The sequence below is a fragment of the Branchiostoma lanceolatum genome, chromosome 18 (assembly GCF_035083965.1).
Source record: "Branchiostoma lanceolatum isolate klBraLanc5 chromosome 18, klBraLanc5.hap2, whole genome shotgun sequence".
In the NCBI taxonomy this organism is placed as follows: Eukaryota; Metazoa; Chordata; class Leptocardii; order Amphioxiformes; family Branchiostomatidae; genus Branchiostoma; species Branchiostoma lanceolatum.
The window spans coordinates 6,519,293-6,538,422 of NC_089739.1; the positions used below are offsets into that span (position 1 = coordinate 6,519,293).

The following is a 19,130-nucleotide window of genomic DNA, read 5'->3' on the forward strand; positions in this document are numbered from 1 at the left end:
CGTAACATTTGTGGGGCTATAAGAGATCAAAGCACTTCTGCAAAACGTTTAAGACGCTTGCGAAATGTTAGCAATACACAAAATCTGTAGATAAAACGTTTAAATCACCGTAAGACCAATCTTCAGTCAAAATAGGCCTTTGAAACTAAACAAATAGCGTCCATGAAATCATTAGTTTGTAAACATGGGTAAATGTTTTTTGCTTAAAGCACTCAGCAAATCGCTCTGACCTCTAAAACAAGCGACTCCAGTCATCGTGCGATCCCCAAGGTGACCTTGTCCATTTTTATTTTCGTACAATTAAGATTGAATTAACGCCGAGGACGTTGCATGCGTCAGATCCCTGTCATTCTCAAAAGTGATACTTAATCTTTTTTTTTGTTACCTCCGTGAAAGCGGAGGTATTGTTTTGGGTCTGTTTGTTTGTCTTGGTGTTCGTAGTCATTTGAATATTGTAGAGTGAGAACGTGAGGCGGAAGATGGTGTAACCGGAGACTGTCAGGGTGGGAAGGTTGACTTGTTTTTATAGCTGTTGTATTGTTAAGCAAAACGAGGATTCAAAACGTTTTAGTATCATGATTAGTTTTGATACTATAATTGTTAATTTGGAAACAACACGGTTTATAGTTATCTTAAGTTCAAAGAATTCAGAAGGTTGTCTCAAGAAATCTTTAAAAATCTCCCCTATTCAGGAGTTTTTAACTTGAGTTGGCGCATGGATAAGGGTTTACTTTGGGTCGTACGACGTCTGTGACGTGTTGAGGCAGGCGGTGATGCGGCCCTTGATGGTGCCGCTGAAGTAGACCATGAGTCCGCCCAGGATGAAGAGCAGAGCCGCTCCCGCCAGGCAGATCCCCACGATCCCGGCAACCCCCAGCCCGGCCCCGCTGGCCCGCTCTGGAAACAAGTCAGAAACATTTCAGATTCTTCAAACGATGAAAAATAGTCTCAAACTATGCATAGGAAGATAATTTGAATGGGAACACCTAAAAGTTAGTGCCGTCAAACCTGACCATCTGTACGTAAGGAATACCTGGCCAATGTGACCACTTTTTGTTAGTTAGATAATTTCCATTGACATAAACATTAAGAATCCTGTCTATAGTAACCATAGTGCACATAGACCAAATTTGGTCTATGTCATAGGACTTAGTGCCTGAAATAAAAACATAGCCTTCTCTGAGAAGGTAACAAATGAAAAGATAATCGGCAGATGTATGGACTATCTGTTCAGAATCTTTAAAGACCTCTAGTTCGCATCTTCAATATAGCAGCCAGACGTACGTATTCTAATGCAGACCTTACCACTGCAAAAAGAGGTTTGTAGCATCAGATTACGGGTCTCCAGAAACCATCACGTCACGACTGTGTGACCTTACCTGCGCATCCAGCCCCTGTCGTCTCATCGCTGGCATCCCCGCAGTTGTCCTTGCCGTCGCAGGTGACGTCAGAAAGGACACAGCGGCGGTTGGTCTGGCACAGGAACTCGTAGTTGTAGCAGGACCCGCTGCCTAGAGGGAGCAAAACGTACGATCTCTTTATGTTTTTGTATTTTTAAATTCACAGTAGAATCATTGAAGTTGAGTTGAAGTTGAGTAGATTTTTTTGTAGTGACCTGGAAATATTCCAAGATTGTGCCTTTTTTTAGCAACTCGGTGGTACTAAAGCGCCGAGCTCCGAGTAGGTAGTCCCTGACGGCCAATTACAGCGGCCATTTTGAAATTCCCGGGACCGTGCACCAAAACGAGGTTGTAGTTGATGCCCCCACTTATAAGCCTGTATAACAGTATAGGTATGCCACCTTCGTATCAGAATCGAAATATGGCGGTACCCATCGAGCAGATAGGTTTTGCTAGAGAGATGCTTTAATGATGAAATAAAACTTACTTGGCCGGAAGAGAGTGTACATGATCCGGAAACTGCCCCTCCGCCCAAACGCTGACGATATGTGGAGAGTAACGACACTTCCGGTGGAGGAGAAATCCCTCTCGTCGATGCCGCAGACCGTTCTGGCAGCGGACGTCACGTTGCCATGGTGACCATTGAAGATGTGGAGCTGGTCTGCACAGTTGAAGGGGAAGTTCCGCTGGATGTCCAGGAATTCAAAATGAAGGTTGACGTGGTACCCCGCAGGCGCGTCCAGGGTCACGTGACAGTCCGTCCGCCTATCAGAGACCGTCGACGAACGGTTGATGTGAACTTTGTCCGGGGAACTTTCCCCCCTGTAGATGTAACCGGAGTGGCCGATGGGAAGGGTCTGGCCGCAAGTGCTCTTCATCGTCACTGGAAAAGGAAATGATAGACAAATTACATCCCTTTGTACCTCTGAAAGAAATGATGATAATAGAGGCGTCGTGTTGACGTAACGGTTAGGGTGTTTGGTCCAGAACCCAGAGGTGCTGGGTTTGAGTCCCCTGACATACCACCGATGCTATGCCCTTAGAAACATAAGGCACTTAACATGACTCTCCTCACTCCATCAATGTGTAAACTTGGCACCTGACTTCGGTTGGGGAGGTAAAAGCTGGTGGGAGGAGGCAGTTGGGCTCCACCTTCCAATACCGTACCCTGGACACAGTGGATAACAACCCACTGTCCTTTCGGCCTCATAAAGGCAATGGGGCTACCTTTACCTTTTTTATATATCCAAAGAAACTCTTAATCTAGCGAAGGATATAACTGAAAGTTGCTCATGTCGCTTACCGTTCATTGGCGCGAGCTTAGGGTCCACGCATGCGGCCTGCGACTCCTCCGAGTTGTCCCCGCAGTTGTCGGTCCCGTCGCACAGCAGCGACTCGTGGATACAGCGCTGATTGGTGCATTTGAAATGGTCACGTGGGCACAGTTCTGTACAATGGAAGACACATCACAGGTATGGCATCGACTCGATGTCAATTTCAATCGAAACGTTCAAAGTTTATTTCTTTGTTTGTTTATTACAACATGGTGAATTATTTACAAACAAGCTACAGCAATGGCTGTCAACTTTCGAAAAAGAATTGACTCAAAGTCATTATCGCTATTTAGGAATAACATATTTTTTGTAAAAGACATTATGTTTCAGGCCAAGAAGCTTTACATTGCATGTGTAACAAGGAATACTATCACCCAATTGCAACGAATTCGTTCACATTAGTCGTCTTTGAATTCCACTGTTTCCTTCTCTATCTACATGATACGAGATGTCTTAGCCTGGAGCCCTGAGCCTTGTTACTATGTTAGCTTTGGTCTGCTCCACACGGTCGCTACTCCGCGTCCGCCAACGGGGTAGCGACTGTTGGGAGCGGATCAAATTTAAGCTATCATAGCAAGGCTGGACTCTAGGCTTAAGATGTCTTACCGTTTTCTCCGACCAGTCTGAAGACATTGTAGAGGATCCTGAAGTCCCCCCGGACCATATTGTCGGACCGCAGGTGGAGGACAACCTTCTCCGAGCGGGACGTGAAGACGGGCACCGCGACGTTCGTGCCGCAAACCGTCCGCGTCGCGTTTTCTGCGGGCGTCCCTTCACCGTCGTACACCTAGATATAAATTTGTTACGATGTTCAAGCTTTAGAGAGAGAATGAGAGAGAGAGAGAGAGAGAGAGAGAGAGTGAGAGAGAGTGAGAGAGAGGGAGAGAGAGGGAGAGAGAAAGAGAGAGTGAGAGAGAGAGAGAGAGAGAGAGAGAGAGAGAGAGAGAGAGAGAGAGAGAGAGAGAGAGAGAGAGAGAGAGAGAGAGAGAGAGAGAGAATGGGAGTGTCAGGAAGAGGAAGATCAATACTTTTGGACTTTTGGCGTCTCTCTCTCTCTCACTCTCTCCCCCTCTCTCCCCCTCTCTCCCCCTCTCTCTCCCCTCTCTCTCCCTCTCTCTCCCCTCTCTCTCTGTATGTGTTATCCTTAGCTGTTTAATTCTGCCGTACACTGAGAATAGATACAGACCTCGAGTTTGTCCACGCATGCGCCAGGCGAACCCTCGATGTTGAGACTGAGGAAGTTCAGTCTGACGTTATTTCCGGTTCCGGTCTGCAGGGTGAGCGTGACGTCAGCGTCATCCGGGTACTGGAAACGGTCGTGCCACTCTATGTATCCTGCCCGGGACACGGGCACAGCCTCGTTCTCATGGGCGGACATGTACACTGTGAAGTATTAATAAATGAATTACATGAGTGACCAAGGGAATCATAGAGTAGTAGATTTCACACTTTCAGCCAGTAAGCGTCCGCTACAGTCAGCTGCACAGACTCTAGTAGAAGAGTATACTGAAAGCGCACTGCAGGAAGACAGATACACGCATAGTGATACAGACGAGACATAAACAACTTCACTTCCTATTAAAAGCCCCCTATCACTCAACAGACGAACTTCGACCGTATTTGTTCACGGTTAAAGGGTCGCCGAATTAAAAGAATCGAAAGATACTCAAGCGTAATTTCTACCTGAAGAATTCGCATCCGACCGGGCTCGGCAACATGCGAACATCAGCCAACCGCCAAAAATCACGCTCCTAGCGGCCCTTCTACGTATTGCCATATAGAAACTAGTCATTGACGTTATTATCATAACCGACGACAACACAAACCTGTAGGATAGTCTTCAGCACGCCCGGCTGCCAAGGAACAGATCACAAAAATGGCGGAACTGATCAACATCATTTCGACTTCTTCAAGCGTTGCGTGAATCTGAAAAATCAACACAATCAATCAACATCTGCAATGATCAGTGAGAAAATAATCTACATAATGTCGTTGTTTGAATGTCATATGGGCGCTATCAAACAGCGCTCAAGTAGTGTCGTATGTCACTCTAACAACACAGAATAGAATATACTGAGATTCAGGTTGCTTCTGGGACATGCAATGCACTTACACACAAGAAAGGTTTGGTTTGAAAGAGGAACAGTTGGTATTGTTTTTCAACAGGGAACCATTCTGAATGGTTTTCTTGTTCAGTACATAATACGCGCATGTTAGTTCTGAACATTGCGTGCGCACGGTGATTGTAATCGTTGACACTGGCACTGCCAAGTGCTAAGTAGTGATTGGTGACTGCCTTGCTGTCTAAAAATAGGTCGTTTTGCACTTTATTGATGGCTGCGAAATGGTTTCACTTCTCTGTAAATGCCTGAATTTGTGCCACAGAAACATAAGGTCGCGGGAAGGTCAAGGTCAAGATCAATCGAACAAAATAGGCTCTACCCAGAGGTGTTGCCAAAAAAGAGCAAGTACGTCATCCCGTTTATCCATGAAAAAACGTCCTTGTTTAGAGTGTTTAATCAGGCTACAGCTTACGTCATCTCCAAGCAGATACGAGGAGACTGTCAAAGAGACGTGGCAATAAGTAACGTTACGTCAGTGCTGTGCGCCCCCCCCCCCCCCCCCGGGGTTCGTCTGGCGAAAGTTGTTTTGTTTGAGTGTATGTTCTTACGCTTAACCTCCATACCAGGCTTCTTGGCTGGGCGCATTTTTTAGCCTATCATGTGCTGTCACGATTAAGAATTTGTATATCAGTTTTGATGTACCCAGTTCCTAACAGTCGCCCAACCTAATCTCCAAGCAGATGCATGGTACGACACTTTGTCTCTAGAGGCGCCCGCGTTTCGAGCCTAACAAAGAAAAACGCACATCACTATGAGCTTGGAGGTTAACGTAGAATTATTTCCCCTTATACATTGATACCATCAATGGGGATCGATCCCCTTCATGTAAAAGAAGGACGCTTAGACATGAGCCCGATATAGGCACAGAAAATCTGTTGGCATTCGTGAGACAGTCACGTGCGGATGTGTCGTACAAAATTTTGCTGCCTTACGACGAAAGACATTGTCGTAGATTTGGTTTTATCATAGGATCGCTGAAAAATCCTACGGAGGAGGATGACATCAACAGCTATCTGTTACCAAAAATAAAAACGACAATGTGCATGTCTTGGGCAAAAGATGCAAAAAGGAATTTCTGCTGCAGTACCAAGGACATTTCCGTGTGTGTGTGACCTTGACCTTCTTCCCAATGCATACCATAATCCATTTAGACCTATATTATGTTATGACCTATATTATGTTGACCACAAATATGAAGAAACGCAAACGCACACACGGACAGACCGACACACCAAAAACAATACCTCCATTTTTCATGACGGATCTGACCGCGGCTTAACAAAACACTTCTCCATGCAACACGAGGAGAGAACCCGCTAAGTAGGTTACCTCAATCTGCACTTAGCGATCAACAAACACGAGAAGCTCCGAACAGAAAGCAGGTCTTTGTTCGCTACATGTTCCCGCCTTTTTCAGACGGGCGCCGATATAACGGTACCCCGCATTGCGTCATTGCTTTGGTATTGGGCTCGTGTGGGAAAAATGAATACGACAGTGTTCTTCTATTTTACCGTCGGTTAGGGGAAGTTAAAAATGGCGGTTTTAGATAACGAATGAATCTGTGCTTTTATTTTCATACTATATCTATTGAAACAACAAATTTAAAAGTGCAGTGACTTTCGCAAGGTCTTTTACAACTATACGTACAAACAAACAAGTGGATACAAATGAAATGATAACCTATGTGCAAGTATATCAATAGATCAACATGTTGAGTTTGACTTATCACTTATACTACAAGTTCTAATAGAGGACTAAACATATAAAACGTCTTTTATACATTCAAACTGCGTACTGAATTTTACGTGGAACTTTATATATGTGTCTTAGGTTATAGACTCAAAAGAACTTCTTTTCCCAATCGGTTCATCAAATCCCGTCATCCAAATGCTTATCACGACATCTGTTTGTTTTTACAATAACATTTCTACTCCTACGTAGTGCCTTGGTAGCTCGCCTAATTGCAATTAGTCGAACTGGACGGACGTAGGAGTAAAAGGGTTGTGTTCCCACGCGAACACATATCTTCCACAATTGGCAATGATGTTGGCTTTAAAAACAGTGTACGGAAATAGTTGAATTATAGTGTCACTGGAGTAGCTATACTCTAGTTGAAAATACTTTATTTATCATACTGTTAAATTGACAATAGTTTTTTTATGAACTTCTGAAAAGCTTATATTTTACAAAATTTAGCTGTATTGGGCTCGTGAAGAAGTGAGATTTAGTTCTGTTCTGTCAAAGCTTAACTGAAAATCGTACTATAAAATGTACGATGTACGTGACCGCGCCCTAAAGACCACAATTATCAAAACAAATTGTTCCAACAGGGTATTACATGTAGAAGGGGTGTTCCGACCGTAAGTAAGCGTAAACGTGATACTAAAACATGTTGTTGCGACTTTCCTTCCTAAAACCGCGAAAACATCTCATTGAGAGTACTCAGGACCGCCTTGAACTACAGAAGCAAACCGAGCAAACACTCGCGCTCACCGCAGCTGCGGGCAAAACTAACACGCAGCTTGTCGATTTCTTCAAGAAAAGAACTCGTCTTTCTCTGTCTCAAACAACTCTAAAACATTCGCAAACAGCATGCAATTTGACCACCAAGTTGTGCAGACTTATTCAATGGTAAAGATGAGATATCAAAAGATTTCAACTCACCTTTTTTTGAATGATTGAAGGCCGGTAACGTTCCTGTATAAGTGTCGTCTGAGCTGACCAAACTTATTTATAGACCGACCAAAGAGTCAAGTTACGCGCGGTCATTGAAAACTTCGCTGCCATTGGCCGCTTTACTGATCACGTGATTTAGATCAATAACGTTCCTTGGCGGGAGAACTAGAATATTATAGCAGTTCCGTTACACTATCCTACAATCCTGTCTTTGAACACATTGAGTCATTCCCCCTATGATGCTAGTCTGACTCTCTACCAGACTAACTACGCCGGTTGTAGGGAGAATATTTGCCAGCCGAGGGTTTCATTTGATATATTTGTAGGCTCATTTTTAGGCGGACGAAATGTGATCTTCACCGTGGACTGACTCTACTGGCTAATCATTCGTTTGTCTGCCGAATTCTATGATTCATACGCCCGTAGGAGGGCCTGATGGAGGCTACTATTATGCATTACCGCGTACCTGAAGCTAGCAGCCGATTCAGGAACTGAGCGGATACAAGTAATCTAAAAGAAAGCTAGCATTTAATTCAGATACAGACTTATTTCCGTTTCTGATTTATTGACTTCGCCGAGAAGTCTATGTTTTGATGCTTGTCTGTGTGTCTGTTAGTGAACAGAATAAGTCGAGAACGCCTGGATGGATTGTTGTCATATTTGGTGTGTTGATGTGTATGTGGGAAATCTCAAGATGATTAGATTTTGGGCGAAGTACTTTGCATAATTAACGAGAAAAGTGTAAAAATGTGTTACATTGTATGAGTCTGTATATACTACTAGCTCAGGGTGCCAGCTGGAACGTGTCACTCGTGTCACTCGTGTAGGGGAAGTGTTACTGGTGTAGTAAGGAGATATTCCCATTGGGCCAGGGGGTTTTACCGTGTCGCCTGAAACGTGTTGGCTGGCACAAATTGGCTTCTCACTGACTTTTAGATCTTGATCTTGTGAAATTGCACTGTTTCTCAAGGCACTGTGCAAGTAGTTACCTTCACCGAGAAGGTTATGCATAGGGTAGCGTTTGTATGTATAAGAAGACCAGCATAACTCAAGAATGCCTGGATGGGTTGTCTTGATATTTGGTATGTTGGTAGGTCTTGGTGAGACCTGAAAATGATTAGATTTTGGGCCCCCTAGCGGCTTGTTATAGTACTGCAGCGGAAATTCCTGTTTTGATATATCATGTTTTGGATATGCTATGGAACCGACTTTTGAGTGGTAGATAGCTCTTTGGAAAGAGAGTAAAAGGTATCGGTTTGGACACCCTAGCGGCATTTTCTGGGACTGCAGGAGCAGGTTTGCTTCAGACTGTGAAAGGGAATAACTCAAGAAGGGCTTGATGGATGGTCATGCTTTTTGCTAAGTGGATAGCTTGAGTGATGATTTACATGATTTAATACTTATTATGCAAATCAGTATCTAATTTGCATAACTAATGATGAAAATTGATACATCCTCCAAATTCCATGATAGGACTCTCAAACATGTGACATGACCGAGGAAGAGAGAAATAGTAATAAATATCAACTATGCAAATGAAGACCTCTTTTGCATAATTAATGAGAAATACTATAACTCTATAACTTACGTGGTGCTTTGTTTGATTGGATGATAATGATGCAAATCAGATTCTAATTTTCATAATTAATGAGGCAATTTAAAAACCCGCTGTGTTCCATGATATGACTATTCAAATATGCGAATTTGTAACTGAGGAAGAAAGGAATGTTGATAGATAGAAAATATGCAAATGTAGACTTATTTGTATAATTAATGTCAAACTACTATAATTCCATACTAGTTAATGACGGCAATTTCATACTTGTTAGAATTACTAAGATCTTTTTTACTTGAATGCGGACGAATTAAATGAAACATCACTTACATGACCACGTGGTTTGACACTTTGTAAATCAGGTCTCCTTGCAGCAACTGACAGAACTAGAAATGGTGGGGAAATCGTAGCCTCTACCAGGCTCCACAGGTCGCTGGAGAGATAGTAGAAATTTGCCAAATAGACAGATAACATGCCAAAGGAGTTAGCTGGCCAGGGAGTACAGTTTGCGACCGAACTCCTTTGGTATGTTATCTGTCTATTTGGCAAATTTCTACTATCTTTTCAGCGACCTGTGGAGCCTGGTAGAGGCTAGGCCACCAAACGGGCTGCGTAAGCTTCTTAGATGTGATGTACGCGCGACAGAAATTAACGCCTTAAGTATCATAGCAGGTTAATTTTTGTATGAAATGAGTTGACATTTGGCACAGTACAAGCTGCATATCCAGACAGATTTCATTTGATCCAGTCACTAATTGTGATGGGTTCTTTGACGTGCTCGAGGTGTGACTCTCCTCAAACACGGAAACTCCATTTGATGTCATATCCGAGGAAAGTCCCTAACCGAAGCTTTGTACCCATTTTCACCTGCACGAGTGAAATGAGGAAATCCGCGTAAAGTGCCTTTACCAAGGGCATAACGGCAGGGCATGGCAGGGGATTCAAACCCAGGACCTCTGGGTTCTACGCCGTACATCCTAACATTGCGCCATGGCACGCCAGGGCACCATATAAAATTGACAAAACTATAACTTCTTTAACGTAAGCCACAAATTTAGCATCATGTCACAAAATTACCTGAACCACTACACGCACTCACACCATCGCTTTTAATGGCAATTATAAACTGCACTCTGCGACTCATCCGCAAGAGGCACTATTGCGCTGCTAACCCAGGACGGTATCTCCGACCTAGCGCGAAATTTACCTGACTGAAGAAATTACGGTAATTTCTTCACTTGCAAGGAAGCTTTTACCACTTTGACGGTTTAAATCACTGGCAAAAGGGGAATTTCTCACCGCTAGCTATAAACACGCGTTCATGCAGCCGTTCTCACGTTTAGTAGACGGTACTCTTTTAGGAGTAACGTTAACGTTACCCACTCGGAGGAATACATATGAATAAGACTTTATCATATGGCAATGTTTACATACTGGTGTTACGGTCAGTTGACCTTTGCTTGTATGGAAGATTCCATTCAAAATTGGAGAAAGATTGAGTAAATATGGTCAACAAAAGGAAGGGTTTGCAACTAACAACAACAATAACATAACAACAAAATAAAACATTATTTCAAATATCAAGTAAATGGTTTAAATATTGGGTTAAGGGTTTGTGAAGTGAGAATTGGATGTAAGAAGGAGGGAGGAGACATCTTTCAAGTTAGTCTACCCCCCATGCTCTTTGGATGGAATAGCCATGTTGTACAAACAGAAAAATCTAGGTCATCACATTTTCACACGGCCTGTCCATACTACATGATCTGACATTTTAGAATGGCAGACTTTTAGTGGGGCGTCGTGGAAGTCGACGAGGAAAGTTTCCTCAAGTTCTTCGCTGCTATGGGTAAGGACAGGCTTAGGGCTGAACGTTTTATACATTGTCCAAGCAGAGGTTTCAGTCGGGGGGCTCTAGCCCCTTCCCGAAACCTCTGCTTAGAGAATACTCTTTTTACCACTCACTGTGACCAATAGTATTATGTAATAATTACAGACCAATAATGTTATGTAATTACAGACATGTAGTCTATGTATTGAGAGCAGACTAATCTTTCGCACCACAGTCACCACTCAGGAAAACGATGGCAGTATACTGATGCCCTAGCGGTCAATGACCCTTTGGTCCTATGGGCGAACTTATCCAAGAGGTACATAAAATGAAATAGATAGAGAGTAGATAGAAGTAAGAGAACATTTCAATATAACGTTGCAAGCATCGTTAGGTAAAGGGTTGAAATGTTGATTTATGTGGGTGGGTAGGTACGAAATAGCACGGAGGCAAAGTACCCCACCCCCATGTGTTTTTTTTTACTTCGGTTTTTGACAGACAAGGATGACAACATTCCCATTTTGATTTTTATACACCTGGGCGAAGTGAGGAAAGTCGTGTAAAGTGCCTTTCCCAAGGGCACAACGTCGGTAGCGTCAGGGGGATTCGAACTCTGGACTTCTTGGTTCTGAGTCGAACACCCTGCCGTTACACCCTGCGCCACACGACCCCATGTGGTTGGATGGAATAGCCCGAACACTGCGCAAATAAGGAAGTCGAGGTCATTACAATATTCCCCTGCCTTCGCCTGCAACTGGTGTGACTTGAGAAGGATGGTGAACTTTACTGGAAAGTATTACGTCGTGGAATGGGACGACGAAAGTTTTGTCAAGTTCTTTGCTGCTATGGGTAAGAACATTTAGGGTTGAACTCAGAGTTTGGGTTGAACTTCAGGTTGGTACAAAAGGTCAAAGTCCTTGGTTGACCATGGGTTCTGTCCGCTTTTTAACATGGTCCTACAATAGGTTATAAGTTTTCGCAGCCCAGGTAGGCGTTTAGGAGGTACGAGATCTTCAATTGATTGTTTCAAGTTGTCCTTGAGCATACTGCGTAACCCAGACTTATCAAACAGGTGGCCATATTCAAATGTTTAACCGGGCGTCAAAGAGTAACACATTGATGTTGTGTTTACGTTGTAAGATAGGAGTGTTACAATAGTGATTGCGCCCACGTAATGATGACTTGAGTTTATTGTCCACTATTAAATGTTATTGCATATACAACGTCTATTTTCCATGAAACAGACACAGTAGTGTTGATTAGATCTATTCATTTGGCTGTAGAACAAGTACAGCCAGTGCTACCCAACTAGCCGAGGGTTAGCCCTAGTGTTCTACCAACCAAGTAACGTACAATGTCTCCTACACATGTTCAGGTGTCCCTGATCCGAACATGGCGTTTGAGCTTTTCAAGACGGCTAAAGACTCAGAGATTATCGACAAGGGAGACACCGTCATCTTTAGGGTAAGAATTACTTTAATTTTTCTTATTTTCTTTTAATTACTTCCTATTGCTATTTACTGACTCTTTTACAATCGAGTATCATAGTAGTGTGTCTGACAACTGCTAACTTAATTCCACCCTGAAAAGATACGTCCAAACAGATCTCCAACCGAACGTCCCACAGTATAATGCACTCCTGTATATCTAAACTGTGCATACCTGGAGGTGCTACACTAGAGATCTCTCAAACCCACTGTTTTTCAAAGTGGCGGATTTATGTACCGGGCGGATTAACAGAAGGTAACATTCTGAACACTAATGGCTGTATGTTACGCGTCTACAGATGTACTATACATTCAGGTGAACATGAAGATGAAGAACTTTATTGCACGACAATTGTACATGGTACAAAGTATGACAAGAATTCGTAAACATGATACAAAGTAGAAGTATAGCATAAAACTTAACACCCTAATTACTAATACAATACAATAAGGGCTAGCATACGTTTTGATATAGTGTAACAGTTACAATCGAGTTGATTTAATCATTAGTTTCTAATTCCTTTAGATTCCTGACCCTGCGAGTGAGGGAGGGGAAAGGGACATTCTGTTTAAAGTAGGGGCGGAGAGCGACGCTTTGGGACCGATAGGCGTTCCAGTCAAGGTGAGAAACAGGATAAATGTATGTAACATCGCGTACACACGTATATCGCGTACATACCGTGCCAGGCTGGAGGCCTTAGCCTGGGACCTCCTCCACCCCCCCCCCCCTACTTTGCCCCTCGCGGGGTTATCTGGGGGAGTAACGATAATAATGATGATCTAAAAAGAAGAAAGAAATTTGGTTCTGAGTTCATATCTTCACTTCACCCCAAGCGAGCGAAATATTGTTTGCGTGTCTGTGTTTTTCTAACATACGTAGTAAGGTAGCAGACACCATGTAGTGTTCGATTACATGATGTAGAAAGTGGCAGGACAGAGCTGGAGGGGCTGGTCACCATATGAATGAATGCGTTTGAGTGTGTATGGCCAAACAGAGCAGCAGTTTGTTAGGCTAGACCAGGTGGATGTGAACATTATCTGTTTGCTTGCAAATTTACCTGTCTACTTTCCTTTTTATCTGAAGAAATTTACGATCAAAGAGGGCAACAAGCTGATATTCCATGAGACAGCTCCGAACGGACAGAAGAACATCACTGTTCGCGAGCTACAGGGAGACAAGATGATACTTGTGAGTATGTTTGTATTGTATACCTGGTAAACTTGAATTAGTACTGAACAGTATCAGCTGCATATCCGGGCGGATTCATTTGATCCGCTCACACGGGAATGGACCTCTACTCTTTTCCATAAGTGTGGTGGGTTCTTTGACGTGCTCGAGATGTGGCTCTCTTTAAACACGGGGCCTCCATGCATCTAACGTCCTATCCGAGGGACGACCCTTACCGAAGCCAGGTGTTAAGTTGGTATATCTCTATGATCATATTAATGACATGTCCTTTGAAATTGCTGTTACAGACGAAGACTCACGAAGGCACTGGTGTCACCGGGAGATGTGTTCTCAAGAGGGAGCGGAGCAAACTATAAGGACAGCGACGCCTCACACTAATCTCCAAGCAGATCTCCACGGTGCCAAAATCGTACAAGCTAGCCAGAGAAGCTCCAGTCAGCCAGAGAAATTGTCAGCACCGGGTTGCAATAAAAACTCATTCTGCCAATTGGATACTGTCTTTGTATGAATTGTTATGAATTATGCAATAAAAGATACTTTTTAAGACAATGTATATAACATGTACGCGCAAGCAGAGCGTGACCATGTTAATTTTACATTGTCAAAATACAGACAAGACTTTACATGTGTTACATGTATTGATGGAAAACGCTAGGTAATAGAATTTTCTTATCAATCATGCAGCTAAGCTATGTACATGCTCCAAAGTCCGTCGTTTCTTTCTTCAATTATCTTCTTTATATATGATAGTTTGAAACAAAAAACACTCATTCAGGTCAACGGAGAGGTGCAAGTGGGCGTGTCTGCCATGGCAACGACGCCGCGCACAGATGAAGGTCCATGAAGGTTCTCGATGTCTGTACACACGCAGAAGAATTCAGAAATCAAATTACGAGTTCTGAAGTTCTATATGGAAGGGCCGCTTTCATGCGTGTACATCAAATATACGCCAAATAACAGTTACTCAAGCAACTGGATATGATTTTGGAAACGGTCAGACGTTTAAAGTAGCATCCACTACTTTCCGTCAGTGACTCTGCTACTTGAAACGTCTGACCGTTTCCAAAACCATATCCAGTTGCTTGAGTAACTGTTATTTGGCGCATCGTATTTCCTGAATGTCTAACCTTCATCGATGTACATCAAATATACATTTACGTCTTTACTCCAAAAATAAGTCGGCAGTTGGGAGAAAAACAAAATGCCATTCGTCACACCTCATCCCCAGGCAGTTCTTCCATATAAGGGCATACGCTTACTGCTTGAGACAAATCATGGTATTATCTGCTATATATTCAATACATCTTTCATATCAATATACTGTTAGCCTGGTATCTGCATAGTACAGTAAATATACGAGCAAGCTGAGCCTGTCTAAGTTAATTGTACATTTGTCAATATACCGGCAAGACTTCAAATAAGTGACATGTATTGATGAAAACACTGTTAGTATTTTCTTATCAATCATTCAGTTAAGATAGCTATGCACATGAGATAAAATCCGTCGTTCATTTCTTCAGTTATTGTAAATGCAAAAATGCTCGCGGGGATTCAATTTCGCGGTAGGGAGAAAATGGACTGTTCGATTGCTGTTGTTCTAGGTTCGCGTTTGCATAGTAACGCTACAATAACAAAATAGAACGGTTTTCGCGGTAGTTTTAAGCTCGGAGTAAAGAGATCTCCGCGAAAACCGCGAACAAAAAAACACCGCGAACATTTCTGCATTTACAGCATCTTCTTTGAAGGTTTGAAACAAAAACGCTCCTCCAGTTTAACGGAGAGGCACAAGTGGGCGTGTCTGCCATGGCAACGACGCTGTGCATATGTGGCAGGAAGGTTCTCGATGTTTCTAAAAACGCAGAAGAATCCAGAAATCAAATCACGAGTTCTGAAGCTGAATGTGAGGATTGCTTTCATGCTTGTACATCAAACATATATTCACGTCTTTCCTCCGAAAATTAGTAGAAGTTAGAAAACCAAAACGCCATTCGTCACACCTCATCCCCAGGCAGTTCTTCCATATAAGGGCATTATGATATCGAATTATGATATCATTTTCTGTATATTCATGCATATGTAACAGTAGTTCATGAAGGTTCTCGATGGCTGTAAACACGCCGAAGAATCCAGAAATCTAATCACAAGTTCTAAAGTTCTATATGTAAGGATTACTTTGATGCGTGTCCATCAAATATACATTTACGCCTTTACTCCGAAAATTAGTCGGTAGTTGGGAGAAAAACAAAATGCCATTCGTCACACCTCATCCCCAGGTTAGTTCGTCCATATAAGGGCATAAACTTACTGCTTGAGACAAATTATGGTATTATTTGCTACTTATTCATGCATATTTTACAGTAACATACTGTTTGTCTAGTATCTGCACAGTACAGTAAAATGTACGAGCAAGCAGAGCCTGTCCGAAGCAGCGGGCCGCCCTCCAAATCTCCTGTTGTCCCGCAGAAGCGCAATGGCGCTTCTGACAAGCGGCATGGCAGGCAAGGAACTTCTTCAGACACGTACGAAGAAGCCGAGAGAGTGTACTACACAATAAAGGATCAGGACGTCCCACAGTCTTTACCTGGGGTGGGGCTGCAGCAGAAGTCACCCCAGGTGGGGGTAGAAACCGGCGGGCCGCCGTCCCAACCACCTGTTGGCCACCTTGAAGAAGATGAAGAAACGTCTTCACACACTTACGAAGAGGACGATGTGATGAAACGTTACGCAACGCACACGTCTGCAGGTACCCGTGATATCATTAGGACAAGCCTTTTGAAATATTTCAAATAGATTTTTTATAGTGTCATAAAATGTCCCTGAGAATATGTCATTGATCTCTTATCCAATGTTTATTTGTTTTGGTTACCAATCCTGTAGTATCTAACAATGTGATTACATCAAAGACAGAATAATACATACAGATCCCATGAAGTATTATATGTATTTCAATCATCTTGGAAATAGAGTATCGCTAGTTTCATTCTCTACACAATATCTTCATAACTGTTTTTTTCTTCACAGACCGCACGTATCCGGGTGGAGTAAGCGGCCGTCGCGGTCTCTATAGCTTCATCTACTCCCATCGCAGCTGCTTGGCCGCCGGCATCGCCGTGCTGCTAAGCCTGGTCGCTGTGGGACTGACGCCTCTGACGTTCATTAATAAAGAGGTGAAAATTGCTGTGTCACTAAATCATCTGCCTACTAGCTATTTCTTTTAGGGCTGTGTTTCATACTCATAATGTAGTTGTATCAAGGGGCTTTCACTTGCTCCCTTTCTTCACTTCCTTTGCTATTCTTCCTATTTTAGGACATGAACAGACTGTCGATCAACATATCACAACTGTTCACCACTGTTGGCACTATGAAACGTGATCTTGACAACATTTCTCAACTATCCATCACTGTTGACGCCTTGAAGCGTGACCTGGACAGCGAGCGGAACCATACTGCTACTTTGGTACAGGTTCTCAACGACATCAAAAAGACTGCAGGTACTCCTGTCGACATTTTAAAAGATGAATTGATTGTATTGGTTTCTTCCCTTACAATTCTTCTTAATCAAAGCAATTAACGTTTTCTTCTGGGCAGTTTACTTTAAGTTTTCTGCTGGGTTACAGCTCCTATAATTCATTAGTGGTCATTAGATCATTTCAAACTAGTGACATGTGTAAGTTATTCAAAGGTGAGCACCATCATACACACGTTATGTATATTTACATAATTCACGAGGAAATGTCTGAGTAACATTCTTCAAAAGGACCCTCACACATACAATTTGTGTAATTTGAGACCTTTACAGGACACAGGTTTTGTTAATCTGAACCTTGTTGTATAAATACATTTACATCAATGGCAAACCTATTACCAAACATTTTTGAGGTCTTCGAACTCTTGTACACTTATGATTGTTTCCATCTTTTCAGCAAACCAGACAGAGGTGGCTGGGTGTGTCGGGCATCCTGGTCCCCCTGGAAGAAACGGAGCCATGGGGCTGACTGGACCTCCAGGAGAAAACGGACCAGTGGGGCTGGCCGGTCTTGGGCCTGTCGGTTCTCTTGGCACTCCGGGAGAAAAGGGAGCCATGGGACCAGCTGGCCCTGTGTCTCTTGGGCCGCCTGGACCTCCAGGGGAAAAGGGACTAGTTGGGCCGGCTGGCCCTGTGTGTGTCGGGCCTCCTGGACCTCCAGGAGAAAAGGGAGCCATGGGGCCGACTGGTCCTGTGTCTGTCGGACCTCCAGGAGAAAAGGGAGCCATGGGGCCGGCTGGTCCTGGGACCGTTGGGCCTCCTGGACCTCCTGGAGAAAAGGGAGCCATGGGGCCGGCTGGTCCTGTGTCTGTCGGACCTCCAGGAGAAAAGGGAGCAATGGGGCCGGCTGGTCCTGTGTCTGTCGGACCTCCAGGAGAAAAGGGAGCCATGGGGCCGGCTGGTCCTGGGACCGTTGGGCCTTCTGGACCTCTTGGAGAAAAGGGAGCCATGGGGCCGACTGGTCCTGTGTCTCTTGGGCCACCTGGGAAGAAAGGGTCTCAAGGACAGATGGGACCTCCAGGGCCGCCTGGCTCAGTCTGTCCTGCTGGACCACCTGGACACCATCGAACATCCGGACGCTCCACGTTATATGGAGGTGAGACATCAATGCTAGTCTCTGGGTAAACCTGTAGCCATTTGAAACATAGCGAATTGTATGTTCTGCCTCCTTACTTGATTGCTATTGAACTTCATGGAAGGACCGAGAGATACTTTTGTGGTCTAATGAATGCTTTGCGCTAGAATTGGTTTGCTATATCCTGTTCTTGACCTTGACCCTGCTACATCGATGTGAAATGTTTTTCAGTATTCTGTCCAAAGGGTTATACTGAGTGGCGTGGAACCTGCTTTAAAGAGTTCAACACAACGAAGTCCTTCAGCGGAGCAGCCGAAACCTGTCGTGAAGATGGAGGCTCCCTCGCTATGCCCCGAGACGCCGAGACCAACATCCTCCTGATCTACTTGCGTCGGTCCGATCACCCTCACTGGATCGGTCTGCACGATCAACGGAAAGAAGGAACGTTTGAGTGGGTGGATGGCTCGCCACTCGGGAAGTACAACTCGTGGTACCCGGGAGAACCAAATAATGAAGGCGGAAATCAAGATTGCGTCACTTACTTCGACTACACTAAACGAGAAATATGGCAGGACTGGCAATGCGACATCAAGGCACACTTCTTCTGCCAGGTCGCACCAGGTAATTAAAAAACACTATTTATCGTCATCACTCTCAAATAATATCAGTTGCAATATTTGCGGTACCTTCAAAAACTGGTCGAAGACATTCCTCATTTGATATAGTAACTTCGGCCATTCCTTGCGCAGGACGTACCTAGGGAACAGGCTGAGCTATCGCCTACACTGTGGACGCTACCCAGATGGTCTACTCTTTTTTTTTAGAAAACTGGAAATATGTACTGTTTGGAATTTTGGACAGGGTGCCAAATAAACCTTAAAACCGCATGTCAAGTCAAGACAAGTCAAGTCAAGACATGTGGTTTTATGTCAAGTCA

At 43.7% G+C, this 19,130-nt stretch overlaps 2 protein-coding genes across 2 annotated transcripts; one reads left to right on the forward strand and one right to left on the reverse strand.

Moving 5' to 3' along the window:
• Positions 1 to 337: 337 nt before the first annotated feature.
• Positions 338 to 8,094, reverse strand: LOC136423905 (low-density lipoprotein receptor-related protein 12-like). Its single transcript, XM_066412294.1, has 8 exons — positions 7,522 to 8,094; positions 4,561 to 4,660; positions 3,921 to 4,117; positions 3,341 to 3,521; positions 2,704 to 2,847; positions 1,888 to 2,283; positions 1,380 to 1,511; positions 338 to 897 (listed from the first exon to the last, which is right to left on the reverse strand). The coding sequence occupies exons 2-8, from the start codon at positions 4,631 to 4,633 to the stop codon at positions 728 to 730; spliced, it is 1,293 nt and encodes a 430-aa protein (XP_066268391.1). The 5' UTR covers positions 4,634 to 4,660; positions 7,522 to 8,094; the 3' UTR covers positions 338 to 727.
• A 3,772-nt stretch (positions 8,095 to 11,866) lies between these two features.
• LOC136423909 (uncharacterized) lies at positions 11,867 to 14,084 on the forward strand. Its single transcript, XM_066412299.1, has 5 exons — positions 11,867 to 11,988; positions 12,292 to 12,380; positions 12,930 to 13,025; positions 13,488 to 13,592; positions 13,880 to 14,084. The coding sequence occupies exons 2-5, from the start codon at positions 12,309 to 12,311 to the stop codon at positions 13,946 to 13,948; spliced, it is 342 nt and encodes a 113-aa protein (XP_066268396.1). The 5' UTR covers positions 11,867 to 11,988; positions 12,292 to 12,308; the 3' UTR covers positions 13,949 to 14,084.
• Positions 14,085 to 19,130: the final 5,046 nt, after the last annotated feature.

Excerpts from the sequence above, each read along its gene's own strand:
- LOC136423905 (XM_066412294.1), bottom strand. The coding sequence starts at position 4,633 with ATGATGTTGATCAGTTCCGCCATTTTTGTGATCTGTTCCTTGGCAGCC. Across the intron at positions 3,522-3,920 it reads CATGCGTGGACAAACTCGAG|GTGTACGACGGTGAAGGGAC; the intron begins GTCTGTATCTAT and ends ATTTATATCTAG. Across the intron at positions 2,284-2,703 it reads TAAGCTCGCGCCAATGAACG|TGACGATGAAGAGCACTTGC; the intron begins GTAAGCGACATG and ends TTCCTTTTCCAG.
- LOC136423909 (XM_066412299.1), top strand. The coding sequence starts at position 12,309 with ATGGCGTTTGAGCTTTTCAAGACGGCTAAAGACTCAGAGATTATCGAC. Across the intron at positions 13,026-13,487 it reads CGATAGGCGTTCCAGTCAAG|AAATTTACGATCAAAGAGGG; the intron begins GTGAGAAACAGG and ends TTTTATCTGAAG. Across the intron at positions 13,593-13,879 it reads AGGGAGACAAGATGATACTT|ACGAAGACTCACGAAGGCAC; the intron begins GTGAGTATGTTT and ends TTGCTGTTACAG.